The 22653-nt window shown below is 38.3% G+C and overlaps 1 protein-coding gene across 2 annotated transcripts in view; it reads right to left on the minus strand.

Annotated features, from left to right (window-relative positions):
- LOC129576479 (glutamate receptor 1-like) overlaps positions 1-22653 on the minus strand; it is a 186822-nt gene that overhangs the window by 45910 nt on the left and 118259 nt on the right. For both annotated transcript variants that reach the window (XM_055461669.1, XM_055461670.1), the window contains one exon: positions 19866-19995. In XM_055461669.1, coding sequence (XP_055317644.1) covers positions 19866-19995 — 130 coding nt within the window. The remainder of the gene's footprint in view (positions 1-19865; positions 19996-22653) is intronic.

Here is a 22653-nt window from a genome sequence, read left to right on the forward strand (position 1 = left end):
AACAACGCAGATAAAGAGAGAGAAGAAAAAAAAATAGACGAAATGACATGAAATGAAATCGTCTGCATTTGTATCGTCATTATCAACACTATACAGTAAACAATTGCAGTCAAATTGAATCGAGTGTGGATTTATGGCCGACATCGTTTGTGCACAGTAGAAATTCATTTCAAATGCCAACAACCACACAATATAATATCGAGCGAGTAGTAATAGATTTTTGACCAAAATGAAAACGCGCTGGGGAAAAAGAAAAAGACATTGTGGGCGGATAAAAAGCACTTTTCATTTTTACCATCTTCTTTTGAGATGGAAATCGAGAAAAACCACCGAACACATTTGCTTGTTCAACAACATGCAGTCATTTTCAATACTTATTTAAGGAGGATTCGAAAATAAAACTAACCACAAGAAAACCCGTATGCATTCGAAGTTGTATTGTGTTGAAATAAAATGGCAAATCCATTTGCAGATTCTCCATTCACTTCGATTTTGGTTCCGTTCGGATCACCTTCTCTCTGTCTTCTTGTGTATCTTTCTCTCTCTCTCTTCATTTTGTGTGGCGCTTTGTGTATGCTCAATGTTTCGGAAAAATTTCCATTTTCAGTTTTAATTTTATCCACTGTGCTTTTTTGTCGTTCGGCTACTGCTTTTGCCGTTGTTGTGTGAGTAAGAACCTAGGGGGAAAAATCATTTTTTTCATCTTTTATATCCGCACGCATCAAGTAATAACTTAGAAATTCAATGGTATGCATGTAAATCCGAAATATCCATGTATATTCAACAATATTCATCGTGAACGACAAATGAATATTACTGAATATACATAGATATGCCAAATTTACGTGTATACGTATGAAAAATAAAAATAATAGGGAATCAATCCTTCAACCGTAAATTTGATTGATTTTGGTAGATAACGGTGAATATTGGAACATTTTTTGACATTACAGTCTAATGAAAATTATTAAATATACATAGATATTTGAGATTGACGTGCATACCAGTAAATTTGTGCAGATTTTATCGTCAATTTTTTTTCCAATATTCATCGTTATCTACCAAAAACCTTCAAAAGTGGTTCAAATTTTCGGTTGAAGGTTTGATTCACTATTATTTTTATTTTTTCAGAGTTATTTGCGTTCTGCAAAATCGCGTGAAGCCCCTAGGTAAGAACTTTATGGAATTTGTGTTCACTGTTGCCATCACTCGAAAAACTAATCGAATCGTTGTGGCGATACTCATTGGTTTGGTTGGTTCAATGAGTATTTTGCCAATTTACATGCGACAACGCAGAACGAAACAATCCCGAGCCCAATGACGACATGCAGCAAGTTACAATGAGCCTCTCTTTCTCTCGCTATCGCTCTCTGGTTGAATTCCACAACAATGCAACATGAGAACGTTGAAAATTCGAATATGTGAAATATACATTCTTTCGATCGTAACCGTGCAATAATTTTGATGTTTACAACGACAAACTTTTGATTCGGTTTATTTCGAATGTCATGCTATTGAATAAACGCTGTACAACAGGCATCGAATCGCACCGCATAGGTTCGGTGCTCAACTTTTAACGTTTTTGTGCGAAATGAGCATCGCTTCGGATAGCTGATGTGTAAAGCGTATTTTTACGTCTGAAACGATGAAAAACCTCTGGAGAAACAAGATGAAAAAAAAAACAAATTTACTACGACAACAACACATGTACTACACGGAATCTCGTCGGCAACAGCCAATTGTACTGGCAAAACGAGTGAACAAAAGAAGATGGCAAAAGAATATGCACACAAACACAAAAGTCGAGTCTTTCTTCTTTTTTTTTGCAAGCACAATTTGATTTTATATTTGATTTGAGTTTTAAAATGCGATTGGTTTTCACTCAAGGTAAATGTAGCAGCAATTTGAACATCGAAACTTTTTCACATTCAACAACAAAAACTTCAACGATATCGTTTCTTCTCTTTCTCACGTGTTGCCCTAGCTCTGAAGTATATGTTGAGAGCGCAACCAAGAGCGCGCTCACGTATTTAGCATTTAGCTAATTGTTGTCGTCGATGTCGCCATTCGGTAAAGTAGTAAACGACAAAATGCAAACAAATCGAAAGAAGTAGCGGCTATAACGACCGAATTAAAGTACATCGAACACACACACAGAAAGAGAAAGAAAACACACCGAGAGAGAACACAAGCCAAAGTAAAGACGACCGAACCGAGAATAAAGTGAAAAACAACGGTATAAAAGTACAGGGGCGACTGAGAGAGAGAGAAAGAGTGATACACAAAGATCTGCCGAACCAAAAGCACTTGAAGAACCAAGGGGTTTTTCACCACAAAAGTACACAGCACAACCTAGTCAAAATTGTAATGAGACCATTTAGTAGTTTTGATGTCATTGTAGAAATGTTTCCAAATGAATCACAATGGGAACAATGAATAAAATGGGTACCATTTAAAGTTAAATGCTGCTACTTTTCGCCTGCCTTTACCACAAAACAAGGTAATGGGAAATCACTGCGAAAAGTTTGCTGTCGTGCATGCATACACACAGTGCACATATACATACATACATATACACACACAGCACGCGCAAGCCATCCCTTTTGGATCCTTTTTGTTACCGAAATAATGCGACGTTTGTTGGTTAAAAATGGACCATTCAGAACAAGACGAAGAAGAAGATTGTGATTGTGATTGTGTGTGTGTGCGATAGAGTGAGAGTGAGCGAGAGTCACAACAATTTTCTGTATTTATTTCTGGTTGCATCGTCCAAAAACCGATTTTATTGTGTTAATGGGCTTTATCAGAAGCATTTTGCCACTGTGTGAATGCCGAAATGTGCGTTGATAGATGCCGAAAGTCGGTTCATATTGGGAGACGAAACAAGGGAGCGAAAGCCCGACACACACACACATACTGTCGCTTTGAATTGAAAAACTTACAACGATTTTGGGACGCAAAACCATAAGGAAATTTAAACATGCTTAGAATTTAGTTGAAGAGACGCGGGGTGCTGCTGCTGCTGCTGCTGAAAAACTGTAGAATGTTGTTTTTGTTTTAGAATTTTCGTCTGTGAGTGTGTGTGAGATAAAAATTACCAAAACTATGCCATTCAAACATTTTCAGTCATAAATTATATTTATTGTTGTTATTTGCACATGGCATGCTGGATTTGGGGCGAAAACTGCGAATTGGCGAGAGAAAAGAGAGAGAGAGAGTGAAAACAACAAATGTACACAATGACACACGGATCACAACACAAAACGCACGAAAAATATAAAGTTCGAGAAATCGAAATGGAAAACGTTGCCCCGGAATGAGGAAAGTCTGCCGCCGTTGCCACCATCGAATGGGCGCAAATTATGCGACGACAACTCTCGACGCGCTCAACATTTGTTTGTCTAATTTGTGTATTTATTAGCAGCTAGTATTTATCTTCAAAGTTTTAAATTAGATTTTTTTTCTCACTTTCAACATATAAAGATATTTTAGTGAGAGACGAAACCGAAAACTCCGTTGGTTTTCTCTGTGTTTTGAATGGACTGTCTTGTTCATATAGAGAACGAGTGAGAGAGTACAACAACTGTCATAAGTAGGGTGGTGGCGGAGGCAGCGGTAGTGGTGGTGGCGAGTAGACAGCAAAAGTGTGAAGTAAACGAGCGAGCGTTGCAGCACACGGTTGTAATGGTTGTTCTTATTGGCTGACGCAATTATCACGCTTGTTAATGGTGTACTAATAGTTTTGTTACGATTGCGGCCTAAATCAAATGTGCTCGCTAACTGGTGTTCGCCTGATGTGCGAAGCACTGATTTGAATCACAGTTTTAGCCAGCCAACCATTCGTTGGACCGTTTTATTGAGTGCTCTGAATTTCGCCAACCCAACGTTTGTGAGTGCTGGAGAGCCGGATGTTCGCTTACAATTCCAATGTGAATAAAATAAATTATGAACTGATTTATAGATTTTCATAAGTCCCTAATTTATTTTTCGGTTCAATGTGTGCTTTTGAATGTTCTTGTGTGCATGAGTGTTGCAGAGAGAGAGAGAGAGAGAGAGAGAGAGAGAGAGATGGAGCTATATAAATCTGAATTTCTGTAATTAAGAAAGTGAGTGAAAGTAAGTGCTTCTTTTCATCGAGTATGTGTAACGTGTGATAGATAACATGAACAAACTCATACAAACAAACACAAAATGATTTCGATTCACTGAATTTTGTGCGAAGGATAGAATACAGAAAACTAACTCTGTTGGGACTCAATTCATCTCTCGCTCTCGTTGATATCGATAGAAGTTTTATTTGTGCGGAACAACTGAATGAGCGAATATTTGGTACGCCATTCGCCTTATCGATTATACTTTTCAATTCAATCGGAGAAAACTTTCGAATGTCCAATTCTATCAATTTTAATTCGACCAAATGGAGACATTTCCCAATTTTTGGCAATTGGCACAAAGTTTTTTTTCCCTCCTCCTCCTCCTTCTCCAAAATACACACATACACACACACACAACCGAAATTCAACTGTATAACAACTTACTAAGTTCAACCTCCTCATTTTTGACGACGAAAAGCACACTCAAACTATATATAAAATAAAATAAAATAACTCTATTAGACAGTAGAACAATTTCAAAGTATCAAACTATTCAGACTCTCTCTCTCTTTCTCTTTCTCTCTGCTCGTCGAATTTTGCTCATTTTGCTGTTGTCGGTAATTGAAGAGAACGAACAAATGAGTTCCAACCATTGATATTGGCAAAGAAACCGAATGAAATCAAAATGAATCAAGTGTTATACAACATGCTTGTTTTATTTTCTGTTGTTCTGATGGTAAGCACTCTCCACATTTTTTTTTTCAATTCAGCAACATTCGAAGCACTCACAAAAAATGAATTGTGTGGTACAGTCAAATTGGTATTTGCGATAGCCAAAAGTGTAAATGATTTAACCACTTTTATGCGCTCATTGAATGCAATTTATTCCACAGGTGCGAAGAGAGTGAAAAACAAGAAAAAATAACCAACCCGCCAATCAACCCAATTCTACTAATTACCATTTGAACAAAGTGAAGCATGTGGGTTGATCAGTATTCTGTTTATGCCTCTTCATTCTTGCCAATCTCTTGATCCCACTCTTGAGAAGAAGAAAAAAATGTACTAATATAATGCAATGTAAATGTCGCGTGGGCGAATGTATTTGTTTTAATAAATTAAATTCCAAGCGCATTTACGAATTACAACGAACGAACACAAAAACTCATTCTTAAATAAAGGAAAATCGTAGCAAGAGGAAGAAAAGAAAGACAGGGCTTGCTATTGCTAGAGACGAAATATAAACGAGAAAAGCAGCTGAATAGGAAAGAGAAAGAGAAAGAGAGAGAGAAAAAAGGCAACGCATAAAACATCAACGACAAACAGATATAAAAAACGAAGAACAGGAAGAAAACAAATCTGTAGAAAGCCATAAAATTGGGGTGAGAGTGCTTTTTTTTTTGTTTTGCCAAATAGCAATCAACAGCATCTGCAATAGAGTTGCGCGAAAATGAGTTGTCCTTGGAATTTCCTGACGGCCATTATAAAAAATGCCATGTAAACGAGACAATTCCAAAACCAGTAAACATGGTATGCGCGGTGCTGCTCGTTGAAACCGGATCTCGAAATGGCCCGTCGCCATACCGAAACATTCTCAAATGGCTGCAGGAATGGAAATCAAATGCTATTTGATGTACGCGTGTGTGTATGTGTGTGTGTGTTATGGCCGTTTTTTGCGTAGGGCAAATATGAACTTCCGCAATTCAATCAAGTGACCTTCAGAAATGTCCCACGATCATACTAATTTCGGTGTATTTTTTTTTCTGGTCATGGCAAATATCCTCTGAGACGCGCGTTCAAATGAATCGTTTGGAGTGATACAGTTTTACTGGCTAGTTGTTCATTTTTTTTTTATCTTCTCTTCTTACATTGAGAAAAAATGTGTCTTTTGCTTCGAAATGTGTGCAAACTTGTAACCTCTCAAAAAGTCGACATGGTTCAATTGGACACATCCATCTCAAATGAAAGAGAAACAGAAAAAAAAAGTTCACCAAAACAGAGCAAAAAAAGAAAGAAAAAAAAAAACGAAAATAAAATGGATTCTGCAACGAATGGTGAGTGAGCGCGTGAGCGATTCCAGCGTAAAACAACTCCGGCCAGCGTTCATTATGACTTATTCGCCAAGATAATTTCCATCTATCTTTCGATGTTACAACTAGCAGTTACAACCATGTTTTTTTTGTGACGATTCAGATGATGAAACAAAAATTAATGCACAAAATCTACATTGAAACGCAGCAGAAATAATAAGAGGCCCGCGTCTGAATAGAGAGACAGAAAATATGGAAAGATGATATATATATATATAAATGTGGCTTGAGCGTAAACGGAATCGGTTGACAGAGAAGCTGAATGTTTTGGTGAGACACAGTTAGTGAGTGAGTAAGAGCGAGAGCCGCTACACCATAACCGCCAAATAACAAAACACAATACGCAATGTTGATTGAGGATGGAGGGTACAAAATGGGAATGATTGCGATAAACAGACATAAACACAAAAGAAAATGAAATCGCATCATAAAACCATGCACAGCGAAAACAAAACGCTGCTTAAGAGCTCGCCACTGCCATCGAGTAACAGTAAAAAGCTTAAGCATAAAAAACAGATTCTCTCAGCACTCTCTCTCCCTCCCTCCCTCTCTCTCTCTCTCTCTCTCTCTCTCTCTCTCTCTCTCTTCTCTCATTGTTGGATCATGTTTACGCGTTTTTTTTCTTCTTCCTTTACATTTCAGCTGATTTGTTTTTTTTTTCTGCTGTTGCTGTTACTGCTGTTTCGTCTAGCTGCACATAGATGTGAATATTGAGAGAAGCGCGTGAACAACGCAAAAGAGATAGAGAAAAAGATGTTTTACATTGGCAACAAAACAGCAGAAAATGTAATGCGAAAAACGTGAAGAGCAGAGAAACAGCGGGAGAAGACGAGAGAAGAGCAAAAAAAAAAATATAATAATAAAAAGAACAACTATAAAAGATGAAAAGAGTACCTAAAAAAACAGCAAGAAAAATCTAAAGAAGTTGCTGTGTGAAAAAAAGTCTGTTTTTTAATATTATAATATTTTGTTTAAGCAAATGAACAATAGCCGTTGTCTCGCTTTTTCCCTTTTTTTGCGCGATGTATGCTACTGCTCCTCCTGCTGCTTGTGTGTATGTATTGTGTGGATGGGGAATATGAAAAATATCTTTCGCTGAAATTACTGAAATGATGGTAAGAGAGCTTCCGCGCTAACGACAAAGAGACGAGATGCTACCCGAATGAAGTAAAAAAAAACACATACAAACGCAAATTGCATATTCAACTTGAAGAAGAAGGCAAAAAAACTGTATGAAGAAATGCTTGCTGGGAAAAATTGTGTAGAGGGTGGAAACGTAATAAGAAGCAAGCCGAATAAAATGGCACGCTTTAAATTTGTACAAATGGTAGTGGATTGAAACGAAGAAGAACGAATATTAAATGCAACAAAACCAACATTAAATCGCATTTCTGAGCGAAAATCCCAGCGATTAAAACTAAAATGCACACAACCAAATCCAAATGGATTCACATAAAAATGGACACCAATTCCAAGTGCACACACAAAAACAAATGCTCATTCATGAACGAAGAAAGTATATGACCATTTAACTTAAAGCCATGATCGCGCCCCATCTTGCCAAGATGGCAGCGAAAACAAAACCGAAATCGGTCACCATGAAAATTAATTTTACAATTTGTGAAGCGTTTTTTACTCGTTCGGCTCAGTGCGTTGCATTGTTCTGTTAATTGTAATGGTTTGTGTGTGTGTTTAGAGTGGGCAACTCGTCAAAAGCGCAAACTTCAGCAAATAAATCAAAATACACAGGTGCAAAACAATATAAATTCAACTGGATTAAAACGTAACGGAGTGAGAAAAATTCATGATGTGTGCATAGTTTTAACCCTTTAGTGCATTAATTTCCGCCCAGAATTGGGAGTTCTGATTCGTGGCTGATTTTGTATAGATAACGAAAACGAAATCAAAAAGCTGAACAATCAAATGGTACAGAAGTATATTGCGATCCGACGTATGGTTCACATTACACAGACATTTAAATGTTGACCGTCTTATGGCGGTTGTACGCACTAGAGGGTTAAGCACTAAGGAAAGTAATTTTGATATAACACAAGGACATTGATCTATCCAAAGGCCGCCAAATTTTTTGACAAAAACTCTTGTTGCTTTCCACCCTGCCATCCTGGACAAATGATGTCCAGTTGGAAAAAAAATGTAAATCTTACATTTAAATAAATCCGCTTGAAATCAGGATGCGCCCGTGAAAGTAAACCGACTGATTGAGATTTTTTGTTACGGAGAATGCAATGTGATAGTCTCTTTAGACTTGTATTTTTTTTTCTTTCAACGACTCCAAGAGCAGCAGCAGCAGTTCATTTCATGACACGAACACAGGATATGAGAGTGAAAAAGAGACGAGAAGAAAAGAACACGTTCAAAGCGGACAAATCTCCGCCCAAGTGCTGATTTCATTATTTTTGTATTCGAAGAATGAAATGGGAATGGCAAAAAAGGGAAGATGGATACGCAGAAGCTCGCGCAGCGGAGAAAAAAAACTACAACGTCGAGGCAAAGCATGAAAAACCGATGAAAAATGATGTATTTTTTAAGTGCCAATTAGCTTTTTGATATTAATCCGATTGAAAGTATTGTCGATACGCGTTCAGTTTGGCTCTCTCTCTCTCTCTCTCTCTCTCTCTCGATTCGACTCGAGCGATGAATTGCTTCGGGAATATGCGCGGTGTGCTTGAACCCACACAACCAATATATGCATAGCCAGTGAACGCGCGCAAACACAGACATATCATGTTGGTTGTTCATTGAGCGGTATGGCATGATCTTTTGTTCTAGCAATCATTCGTTCATTGAGACGGGTATACGTCGTTTCTTCTCGTCTGTCATGAGCAATAAACCAATATGAATTTAACGACAAAACAACAAGCAAGCAAGTGAGTGAGCAAATGTGAGAAGGAAAAAAAGAGTCGACGAACAGATGACGAAAATAACTTCTTAAGACATATACTAAAGAAAACGAACGGGGCAATCGAAGGAAGCAAGCAAAAAAAAAGACGACACATGAACGAAGCTCAAGAGAAATGTCGATTGGAACGAGAAAGAGAGCAAAAAAATCGCATATTCTTTGACTACCGGCCTGGCACTCATTCCCAAGTAAAATATCAATTTTTCTTTCGATTGACGTTTCGAACGAATGAGAAAATAATCTCAAGTGTTCATTAATTTTAATAAAAATGAAAAGTGCAGAAGGCAAACACTCACTTACACGAAGCACGGTACAGCAAAAGCACTTGCTTTTATAGTGTATGTGTGTGTATGTATCAACGACGACGCGAAATGAGGAGGGAGGCGACATAGAGAATAATACACGGAGAGGGAGAGAGAGGGAATGTAGAGAGTGAGGTAACTGTGTGTGTGTGTGTGTGTGTGGCAAGAAATATTCTAAGAGGAAAAAAATTCGCGCTGAAATGTAATAAAACAAAGGCAAAGTCAACAACGAAAAGACGGAATGCTTTTTTCTCTTCTATGCGCGCGTGGGGCAAATATACGGGCATGAAGAAGGCAGCAGGCAGGCAACCAGTAATAAAAGCAATAAGAAGCACAGATACATAGTAAAATGCTATAATAAATGTTTCTTGTTCATCAGCCATTGTTGAAAGCAATTTTTGTAATTTGATTTTTTTTCTCTTCTTCTTCTTCTTCTTCTTATTCTTCACTTTCTACGTTTCTTTTTTCTTTTTTCGCGGCAGCAGCGGGTGTGAGTGAGTGTGTGTGTATGATGACGTGCAACAGTGAATATAATATACGATAACATCCAGACGCTTCGAACCAGAAACAGAACCAGAACCATTTACTAATAAGATTTCACCTATGTGCCTTTTTTTACACATGCATTCAATCTGATTATTTCTGTTACTCGCGAATAATATTTTCCTCTTCACTTAACGTTTCATTTTTTTGCGTCTTTTTTTTTTGCGCCATCATTTCTGCATACTGCTCCTGCTTCTTCCTCTTTCTCATTCTTTTTTGTTTTGATTACTTTCATTTCGTAGAGCAATCGGTTAAGGTAAAGCGAAGTAACTTACTTAGTCGACAACGCTCAAGCACATAATCAAAAGCTCAAGACACGGATATTATGTATGTGTGTGTGTGTGTGTGTGTGGATGTGGTGTTTCTTCTTTTTTTTTCTCTTCAAACATTCGCCGTATTTTCATATTCAAATTATAAATTTCGCGTTTCCGATGGTGAGCGCACTTGTTGTTTTCCCAACCAATTCGATATTTCATCATTTTGGTGCTATAAATAATAATTTGATAGTCGATGTATTTTCAAAAAAGCAGCAGCACCAGTAGCAGTAGCATCTGTAGCACCACCAATCGTAACCATTCCACTAGTACCAATTTTCTTTCGCACTTCCTCTCTCTCTCTCTCTCTCTCTTTCTCACTCCTTCAGTTTCTCTGGAGATGCAAGATTTTTTATAGCAAGCGAGAGCGCAGTGTCTGGAGATCATGTGTATAGTCTATTACAGACTCTCGTTTCTTTTTTATTTGATGGAGTTTGATTTCCAGATATATATCGACCGATATATCAGCTCAATGTGCCGTCACTGCAGCATAATGATTGAGAGAGCGAGAATTGACGTGTATGAAAGTCGGTTGAATGGAGGGATCACCAAGCAACGATCATCATTGGACGACCGAAGAGGAATGTACGCTTAAACGCGAATTACGACACATACACACACACACGCACTCTTTCTCCCTCTTTCGAAGCGCAACAGCGCTCATTCCATTGGATTCGATATGATGTGCATGTCTGTCTGTTGAATAATTTGTTTGATGGAAATATCAAAATTGCATAATAAATGTGTGTGTGTGTGTATATGAAATATGAGACGAGAGGGGGGGGGGTTCTGTAACAGCAAAAGATTCCGTTCATGTTCTATGTTCAGTAGAAGGCACTTGCTGCGAGCATCATACCATCATAGTAGTACCAATCGAGCAGTAAATAAAAAAAAATCGATTGCTTTTCCGTTTGTCGCCATCTCACTCACTCTCTTCTCGTCTCCGGTGTCGTTTTATTGGCTGGTATTTTATTTTGTTTACATCGTGCTTTTGATTTTCGCCGCGCTCCGTCGACTGATTCTCGCTTTTTTTTTCTTTTGGTTTGCTATTGTATTATGATATGATTATTCGATATGGTTCTTAAATGTTTACTCCTTTTCCGGCGGCATCTAATGGATTTGGTGAACGGTACGGTGCAGACAGCATCAATTTTGACACATATACTCACCGTGAGCCAAGTTCCCGAACGGAACTGAGCAAAGCAAATTTAAAACCAAAGCACATGCATATTTGCTGTTGTAATTGCAATTGTTTAATTGGTGATCGCGACGCTTTTGGTTTAATTTGAACACATCATCAGATAAAAAGCCTCCGAAAAATGTATATAATGCTGCCGGCAAACTCGTGTGTGTTTGTCTGTATGTGCCTAAATACATCTTGTAAAGTTGTGACCGAATTATCCGTAAATCCGACACACAAAGAATGATGTTGATTTTCTCATTTTCAGTTCGACGCGTTTCTTTTCAATTCAAACATTTGATACATAAATAATGCCCAAAAGTTCCGTATCTACTGAAATTTTGCATATACACGGTTTTTATTCAGAGCCTACTTAGTCACAGCCACGTTATGCCTCTCTGTATGCGTATGTGGCGTAAGTTGATAATTACGAAAGCCATTAGGTGTGTTCGGTGTAAATGCTGCATGGGAAGACAACAAGGAACAAGCAAAACACCACGCACACAATATAAATGACAAAAAGGTGCTCTTTATCGAAAAGTAAATTACAGTTGCCTGTAAGAGATGTAGCGTAGAAAAAGTGGAAACCTTATTAACGAATCTTAATTCGTACTTTCTCGAACAACTGATTTACTCGCGCACATTTAGAGAGCAGAAAAAAAAGTTGAAACTTTCAACATACAAATCATACCTATTAAGTTAAAATGATAGGCTTGCGTTTAGACTTTTCTTCTTCGTGCGCTCGCGATTTCGGCAGCAGCAGCAGCAGCAGCAGCAGCAACAACAACAACAGTATAGAAACACCCCATATTTGAATGGTATATGTGAAAGTTTCCGAATAGAAGAAACGCGCTCACACATACACTCCGGTTGTCATTTGGTTCATGAATTTATTTTGTTTATTATATTGTAGCACTGGCTTAAAATTAAAATGGGTGTTTAAATTCAATCAATAAATTAGATCAGACGCGAGAACACCGTAAAAGTGCGCGCGCTCGCGCTTGATCGGGATTGCGCGAGAAAGAGAGAGAGAGAGCAAACGAGCTAGCAATTCACGAAAATCCATAAAATTTCAGTTATTTATTGCTAATGTACTTTGACTATGAACAAAAACGGCGACAACAGCGGCTACAGTGAAAGGAGGATGCAACAGCAACGAAAACAAAATAGACCAGACTCTTTTTCTTCCTCCTCTCTCTCTCTCTTTCTCGCTGCCCGTTTCGCTCTCATTCGTACGGCTTTGGCAAAAATATATACGCCATTAATCTATTATGGAAAGCTGAGTAAACGATTCAAAAAATTAAAATTATATACGCCGATGGTCTTTACACATGTAAATATTCTCTTGCAACTGGCATACCGGCGTATAGTATACCTGTATCTGGAAAATGTGTACGTACAGATGTTTAACGGCAAGAGAGAAAGAGAGCGGGTTAGAGTGAGAAAGAAAACGAAAATGAAATACTTAGATAGAGAACGTGGGCATAAAATAGATAGAGTGCACAGCATCGAACCTGAACACCGAACACCAAACATACAACCCGGTGCAAAACACGTACAATAATAACATATTTTGATTTACGAGAAAATCGGCATTCGAAATTTCAAAGTTTCGTTTATATCTGCTCGGCTGCTGCTGTTGTACCGCTTCTTCTCTTTTTTTTGCTCCCTTTTCACATTGATTCCCATTCTATGTGTGTATGTTGTGCCGCTTTTTATGGATTGTATTTATTTGTGCGGTTACCTAAAAACTTGACGCGCGCTCACAGACAAGAACACCGAATTTCTATTATTTCGTTGCCGTGGTCTTTCTTCTTTTTCTCTTTCTTCTTCTTCTTCTCCTTTTTTTTTAAACATTAGTACGTGTACTAGATAAGTTGGTAAAACGGCACATTGAAAGATCGACGCTATACAATTTTCGGTATTAGAACAACGAAAATGAAGCAGAAGCAACCTACCGACCAGAAAACACACGAAGCGAGTGAGAGAGAGAGAGAGAGAGAGAGAGAGAGAGAGAGAGAGAGAGAGAGAAAGAAGAACACATCCTATTTTTGCTACAACAATATAATTCAAAAGGCATTGCATGTTGTAGTCTTTTGGCTTTTGCATCGACTCGCAAAAAGCTAGCAGCGAGAACAAGCGGTGCGCATCAGTTCGTTATATGGCGAAGGCAAAAGCAAAAGGCAAAAGTGGCACAATTGGCGGCTTTCTCATGAAATGAATTTATATTTAATGTATTTCAATTGTAAGCCATATATTACATATGAAAATTGAAAATTTGCATAATTCTTGTAAGTTGCACCGATACACACACACACACACACACACACACACACACCACAGGCAACTCGCTCATTGGAAACGGTTTGAATGTTTTGATGTTCTACCCAGCCGATTCCAGATAGAAGAGCATACAACAATTTTGAATACGACGATTGCACATCACATTGCACGTAATCAAGTGATTGTCTCTCGAAAAAGCCGAAGCTAGACAACAATTCTCGCTCTCAATCGAGACAACGAGAAAGAGATAGAGAAAACAACATGAAATGGCGAAACGGTGGCTGTAATGATCGTTGCATTTGAATTTCAATCCATATGATGTGTATCTCATGCGTGCATTTGCATAGGCCTGTGTGTGTGTGTGCTCGCTGCTCGCGCTTTGTCGGTATTCAAATATCAATAGTTACGCCGTTTTTAAATATGCAAGAGATATGAAGAGAAGGAGAGAAAGAGAAAGGGAGAAAGAGTGAACGGCGTTTAAACATTTATTTGGTGGAGGCATCACCAGGCAGACGCATGCAGATTGCATTCTAGAACCAAGACAATCTACTGGTGCGGTTGTACCGATGCTATCCCAAATGAATTTTGTAAACTTATAATAGTGCAATTCAATGTATTACTTGGTGGTGGTGGTGGCGGTGGCGTTGATGATACTACTAGTGCTGCTGCTGCTGCTGTAGCTTTTGCTGCCGCCAGCAATTTTTTCTCTCTCATTCGCTCACTTTCTTCGTCACTCTCAGGCCGTGTTAGTGGCAAAGCCACGACAATAACAACGCACATCCACATACACTTATGCTTATGCGGTATGATTATGCATTTTTCCGATCTCATCCTCATTCACATCGTGAATGAAAACGCACACTGTGTCCCGAATACACAAACGAACACACACACCAAAAGCAAACGTTTCCATTCATTTTACTCCGAAACGCAACAATAATACGCTTTTCTACATAAATTTAAAATTTTAATCTAAATTCTAATAAGTTCGTGAAATTTAAACTGCGGCAAACAGAAGAAACGTTCCAAAACATACATACACTCTTCGGCACCGAAAGGCACACACGTCGTCATTGTCGTTTTAGTTTTCGTTGTCGTTTGCTAGATGAAGAAGAAGAAGAAGAAGAAGAGGCAAAAAAAACTGTAACCGGCACATAATCAAAACCGAGAACGACAACAGAGAAGAAGTAAGAGCGACAGAGAGGAATAGAGACAGAGCAGAGAAAAAAAAACGACAGACACCCAAAAATGAAACAACAGTCCTACGTGTGCAATGTAACTAGTGCAAAATATGTGTGCATGTGTGTGTAAGAGTGCATTTGGTAAAAACATTGAAGATAAAACTTATATATCCCCCCCGCTTGGCCGTTTGCCGCTCGCACGGTCCCTCACTCACTCTCACTCGTTCCGAAACGAGTGTTTGGCAAAATACAAAAAGAAGAAGAAAAAGTATTGTAAAATTAGCATATTTGTTGGGTCCCCATTCACTTCTCTCGTTTCTTTTGTGGATTGCAGTATTGCGACGGCGGTGGCAAACAACACACAAACACACACAGAATGGCTGATATGTTAACATTGTCGGCGGGAAAGATGCGCATTCGATGCACTACAGCGAAGTAACCAAGAGAAAAATACAAACATTGAACGAGAAAAGTATATCGTGCATTTCAGCAATTTCAACAGTGCTTTACACACACACACGCGCGCGCGCACAAAAATTTGCCTGTATCCCCCAAAAATTGTAAAAGTCTCCAAAACTGGCTTCTTTTTTTCGATTCGTGCGAAATGACAGCGACACTGAGAAACACACACACACACAGAGAGAGAGAGAGAGAGAGAGAGAGTGCTGGCACTGTGCATTGCACCCGGTTCTTGGGGATGCTTTTGTGTATATGTGTGAGTGTTTGTGCTGCTGTTCGATCCGTTCCATCGTATCTCGCACTTTTGCATGTTTGTCCTCCGAATGAGTGAGCAAAAAAAACCATTCCAATAGCGAAAAGTATGAGAGCAACTCAACGGAAAACGGAAAAACGGAATCGGGAGCGGGTTGCTAGTCAAAATATGGCAAGATTTAACCAATTTAAATAAATCTGTATAATTTAGGTGTACTATCTGCATATGCACACACGCTACTACATTGGGATCTAAGGCTCACTCCGGTTTTTTCTTCTTCTTAGACCATTTTATTTTCATTTCGTTATGTTGCTCTTTTTTTGTAAATTCTATCTCTCATTCTCTCGCTCTCTCAACAAGTTTGTGAGCCATGCATTGGCGCACCAAAGAACAGCCACATTAAAGGAAGAGAAAGAGTTACAGAGAGTGAAGGAGAGAGGAAATAAAATATTCATTATAGCTTACAATACAAAATAACCAGGTTTTTTTCTTTATCCTCGGCTCGAACGCCACTGCAATTTTATTTATTCAGTGTATTCTCTTTGCGGTTCGGCTAGTTCATTGTAATTAACGTTATTTTTTTTCATTTCGCATTTTCGCCTACTCTTTCTCCCTCTGTCGACGGTTGTTTCGATGCAATTCCGTTTCGCCTAGCAAGCTTGCCTTGCCGTAAAGTAAAACGAAACAAGTTTTCATTCAGTTCGCATTGTGATCGTATTTTGCGCCGTTTGTCATTTGGCATAATGCACAAAACAATCAAAAGTACATTTTGAATTATGCAAACATAAATATGAGCACATAAAACACGATGCAAGAATTCATGACATGGTGTTGGGAGCAAACTATCTTCCTCTCTCTCTCTCTCACACACACACACTCTTTCTTCCGTTCGAATAATAACGATTAACAATTCCAAATATAAATATTGTGAACGATTTTCGCTTGCATTAAAGTCAACTTGTACCATATTTCCAACAGCGCAATCAATACTCGTTCGCTGAATTTTATTTTATTTTTCGTTTGTCACCGTTGCCACCCTGTCGCGCCGCCAATTTGAGAAGTTTCACAATGCAATACCATTTCATAGTATGAAATTCATACAGCTCCGAATTTAAACTTGATAATTATTTCGAATGAACCTAGGCATTTGTCTAGTTTTCAGTCGATTACAAATTTTCATTCGAATATTATGCGTTTTAAGGATGGAAAATATGCATTTCCAAATAATGCATGTTACCAAATTGTCTTCCTCCCGTGCACGATTTCTCTCTCTCTCTCTCTCTCTCTCTCTCTCTCTCTCTCTCACCCGTCATGCCAGTTGCTCGAATGTTCGCTTTTGGCTCTATCACAAATACATATTCCATGCAATGGCACACAAAGTCAGGTTCAATTTATTCACATCTACAGTGCGCGCCTGCATGTGCTAATTACATTTTAATATGGTTTCTCTTTTTTATGAGATTAAAACTGACGCGGAAGAACACTTTCCCGGATCTCCTTTCCGTATGCATCGATTACTGTGTGGTGGTGGTGTTGTTGTTGATGTCGGGCGGAATGGAAGGGGAAATGACACTCAACTCGACGATATTTGCACAGTATCTTTTTTCGTTTTGCCTATTTTGTTAGTCATTTGCACTTTCCTTGATGCATACAAACACACATGTACTACGTGTGGTGGAATGTTTTTCAAAGTAATTTGGTTTTGTGCAATATTTACGTGTAGTATTTGTAATTAACATCAAAGTCATTTGGGCGAAAATAGTTTGGCAAATTCATGGCCATTCGTGCGAATAATCTTCTGCTTCGTGCCGATGCATCAGCCAGAAGCGACATGCAAAAGCTTTCATTTGAATAGCAACTGAAATTTATGAAATAAATGGCTTTCGTTGCCGAAAAACGCAAATTTTTCAAAACTTTTACTATCGTCAATATCTTGGGGCCAACGTTAACTAAGCCGAATGAATGAATATTGACGACACATACATGTGTGTGTTTTTCTCTCTCGTTCGGAAATGAAAACTCTTATCTTTAACTTTTAGCTCGACTTATTGACGTCGTTATTATATGGATATGGTTTAACAGTGTCAATACATGCAATTGTAGCGTGTTGAATCCTGAGATAAACCAATCTGCGCATCATTTCTTTCAACAACAACAACAACAACAAAAAAACAACAGAAAAGAATGTCAATGCACAGAATATGTACATTAAATTGTCAACATATGTTCTAACTGCCATTTAATAAACATGCAAATCATTATCAGACCAACCGCCCCTCATCCCCCAAACATGAACTCGAGTGGAAATAATACAGAAATGGAGAATGGGAGAAAGAGTGAAAACAAAAGCGTAAAAAAGGCAGTAAAACCCAAAGCAAGTGTACGCTTGTAACAATATTTGTTTGGCTTGATGAACTCGATACCTTATACAAATATATATTTCAACGATGATTTCAAGCCAGTTTTTTCTTCACTCTCTCACACACGCACACATTCACAATTTTTTTCCCTCCTGATTATCGTTTGAGTGAGGTTGGGCCCGCATGGAAAAGTGGTTTGTAAATGTTACGAAAAAGTTGTTCGAAATCCATCCATTCGTTTATGAAAAAAAAAGAAGAAGTTACACTCTCATATTTGCTCACACCACCAAAATAACAAGCGGAAAAATGAAAGATTAAGAGAAAAAACTGCGAAAATATGCACTTGCCAAATTGAAAATCAGCACACAGAAACATAGATCGCATACAAGCCTCCTCTACCTTCTAAAAAAATGGTTACCAAACGAAAAAAAAATATGAGAAGGCGGCAAAGGAGGATTGAGGGAAAAAAGATTGGGCGAATCAATGTGAGAATGAAACAAAAAGCATTTCGACATTACAGACAAGCACATACGATTCCTCCCGGTAAAAATCATCAGTAAAACTGAGACGCGAGCTCAATAGAAATAAATTTGGAACAAAAGTTGAAAAAAAAAACACACACACACACACACATACACACACATACACCGAAGCGAACGAGAGAGAAGGAGAGAAAAGGCAGCGACGACGACGAAGACGACGACGGCAACGAAAGTAGTAACGACCGAAAATTAAATGGTGTGGAATGTACTGGAAATGAAGCACGAATGTGTTTAACACTTTTAATGTTAAAACGACACGAGTCTCACGCTTTGGCACAATCGCTGCCACTACATATTCGCTGATTTACCTTTGGCTAGTTGCTCTGCCTCGCAAGCAGGACGCATCTCTGTGGGCAAAATTATCGATGCTTTGTCGTGCATAATCTAACATCCTTTTTTCAAAGAAAAAAAAAGAAGAACTCATTCTCTTTCTCTCTAGTCTTTCATCTCACACACATTCAGTGCATAACCGTTTCGTTTTTTTGTTTCTTCTTGTGTGTGTATACATGTGTGTGTGTGTGTGTTTGAAATGGTCGTGCTCATTCTCACGGCCCATTATTTTATCGCGTGCAACGAAGGATTCATTATACCCTTTTTCTCAACCAAAAAACTTTTTCTCCGGTTGCGCAAATTTCAGTGTGGGAAATCGAATCGGTTCCTCTAACATTTCATTCATTCGCCCAGTTTATTTCGTCGATTAAGGAGTGCGCGCGAGTGAGCGATCGTCATCGTTCTACATCATTTTAGCGATGCGCTTTGCTCCCATTTCGCAAGCACTAGCACTTTGCTGCGCGTTTGATTCATTAGGACATCGTGGAAAAATTGGTTAAGGAAAAGATATTTTTTTTTCCAATGGAAGCGAATGCGAACGACGATGACGATGACAAAATTACACGAAAATTACGCTTTGACCACAGAGATGATGGAATGTCGTCGCAGCAAAAATCCACCAATACAACAAATTTACTACTTTCTTCCACTCTAGCTCACTCATTCATTTACTCAGTCGGTCGTTCCCATTCAATTTCACTTGCAAACTTCGCTTTTATTTCGTAATTTAATCAGACAACCGCACAATCAGACAGGTTAAATTGTTAGAAAACAAATTGAACGTGGAAAAATCGACAAATTTAAAATGCGTTCCATGGCGCTTTCTGCCACAAAGTTCACATGGTTGACTATGAATCTTTTAGTGATTTCGCATAGTTTACTTTTGCGCATCTTGAAACTTGTAACTTCGTCTTCGGTGCAGTGTAAATAAAATCGCTCGAAAGGGGAAACCATCGTTTCAAATTGGTTGAAATTAATTATGTTTTTAAAATAGAAAAAAATTTCAAATATGTTTACCGTCGTGACTATCGTAAAGGTAAATGATTTTCTCCCATCCATAATGACGTATGGTGTCGATGATTGCTTCATGGTAGTCGGGCCGCATACTTATTGCAAAATCCAAGAAACCAGACGATGGCGTCAATACCTGTAATCAGAAAAAGAGGAAAATTTTTGCTTATTTAATAAAAGCTGTGGAAAAATATTGGTGACGTTTTTGTCCTTTCATCACTCGTAAATTATAAATTAGCTCAATTAATTCAATATGTTTAATAAAATTTTATCTGAAATACTCGGCCGACGTACTAATTTATCTGATTACCTTGGGATTCTGTAAACATGAGCTTGATTGAAAATGTGTCGTGTTAAAAATGAATTTCAGTGTAACAAGTTGAGTGCAAAGAGAATTTTTGGCTGCAATAGAATGTATTGATCGTTATGGTATGTAGAATGCTTTGTACATTGTTATTAGGCGTGGATCGAAAAATCAATTGATTTTACACAACACATTATTGAGTGTTGCATAGCAATAACAACAAAAGCAGCACCACCACCACCACCAGCAGCTGCAACAGTCACTCGTTTTCCGTCTCTTGTTCCGAAACTTGAATGCATTGGCACACAATGTGCCACACACGAAATGCATACAATACAACAATGCAGTAGTTTTGAGGTGATTCAGTTGATACAGCAGAGCTGCTAGCATCTCTAGCAGACACATATTTTCCATTTAATTTAATTGATATATTCGATCTCTGGCAAATTCAACGCCTTTTAATAACCAAACTTCAACGCCAATACGTCAGCATTGATAAGTTACGATATTGACTGTGCACAATATGCATGAATGCTTGCATCTCGCTCATTTTCGCTCATTCTATCTCACTCTCTCAACTCTCTGTCGTCTTTACATCGAATTCGATTAAAGTGAAAATTTAATTGATTAAAGATAAAATTTGCCCGTAAATCGAATACGTAGCTATGTATAAACTGCGGTGTTGTGGATGTGCAATGAAGATGATGATGGCAATAGTAGTAATAATCGTTCGATCAACGCGTTGCATTGATTGAGTACGGACGATGTTATAGAGGTTGACAAATGCCTCAGACACACATCTCAATGATTATTAGGGTTGTGTGAGATGGTTTTTTTTACCCTTTCTCTCTGTCACTTTTTTTTTCTGATCACACCATGTCTTCACCATGTATCGCACAATAACGAGCGAAAAATGTGTGAGTGTAACAACGCTCTCTTGCCAATATGCATTTTAAATGCAAGAATTTTCGTATCGATTGGATGGCATGTATCTCCGTTAAAAGTCCCGTTTAAAGAGGGCAAGAGAGAACGAGATAGATGGAACGAGAGGAAAAAGGCTTTATCGAGCAAGAAAGATGAATTGGCCAAAGAATGTCAGTTGCAGTTATACCATGACATCCATCCTAACCCATACAGGTCAGTGTAATTAGATTGCTGCACATTCAATGTTTCTCATCTTTCAGACATTTATTGCTAGAATAAATACGTAAATTGGATTTTTTTATTTCTCTCTCTCTCTCTCTTTCATGCTATACTTTGCCACACTGAGTGCATGCGACACACTCTGTGATAGTTCATACGCTTCGGTAATACCGAATCGGTATGTTCATAAATATTTTTAGCCGTGATGCTACTGTTGTTGTGGCTGTTGCTGTGGCTGTTGTTGTTACTGCAGTGCTGTTCGGTTTTTTGGTCACAATGCTGATGATGGGCACTTTGAGTGGAGCATTATATGGAAGTTTCTTTGACTATTGATTTGTAATTTCGAACATTGTCATTTGGACGACGAGCATCGGTTTTTCTTTCTAGCCCTCTTCGAATTTCGGTTCATTCGTTCGGTCGTTGGTTGGTCGGTCGGTCGGTTCGTTTACATGGAGCGAGGGCATTCGATTTATTTGCTTCTCGTTGTATATTTTATCACTTCGGAATTGGAGAGTCGATGTGAAAACGTTTCACTCTCAACTTTGCTTTCCAGCAGCGTATCCAGCAAGGATGCAGAATATTTATGTAGTTTCTGTTGGTAAGGTATAATATACCGGAGATTGCTTGTGTCAAAATAATATATGTGTGATTTCCCCCCCCCCCCTTCTCTCTCTCTATCTGTCTCTTTCTCTCTCTTTTTCGTTCACAGAAAAAACTAACACCAGCAGACGCCGAAGCAGTAGTAGTAGCAGAAAAAATACGAAGAAACAAAACGAAAAATCGGTAACAACAACATTATTTTGGGGTGTTCACTTCAACCAAATTCAATTCCTCATACTCAAACATTAATCAGAGAAATACGTGCGAACGAAAAAAAAAGCACACGAAAGAACGAAAAAAAAGAGGAAAAGAAAGATGTTTTTCGAAGAGACGAGAGCACATAATAAAACTTCTATCACTAACTCGAGAGTGCGAGCGCTTTTACTGTGCAAATCGAACACAGCTAAGGTAGTGACAACCAGAAAGGCACAATGATCGAATTTTTGTTTGCGACACCGAAGAAGACGTCAAACATCGAAGAAGCGAAAGAAATGAAGAACGAACGAACGACGGAAACAAAAAAATGACAAGCAAAATGAATGCTTGGAACAATCAGCGAAAAAATGACCTTTGACACATTGGAGAAATAGCCATATCGTTTTATATCTTTTTCATCAATGTATTACTTTCATCTTTCATATGTCTTTCAAAACAGAAAAATATATTTGGCTGCTATGTGCTTGTTTTATTTTCTCGTCGTCATCATCGGCATCTTCTTCTTTCCCATTTCAGTTCCGTCATTCTGAC

This window comes from Sitodiplosis mosellana, unplaced genomic scaffold, assembly GCF_009176505.1.
Source record: "Sitodiplosis mosellana isolate CC-2019 unplaced genomic scaffold, AAFC_SMos_1.0 Smas_scaffold_6191, whole genome shotgun sequence".
Taxonomy (NCBI): domain Eukaryota; kingdom Metazoa; phylum Arthropoda; class Insecta; order Diptera; family Cecidomyiidae; genus Sitodiplosis; species Sitodiplosis mosellana.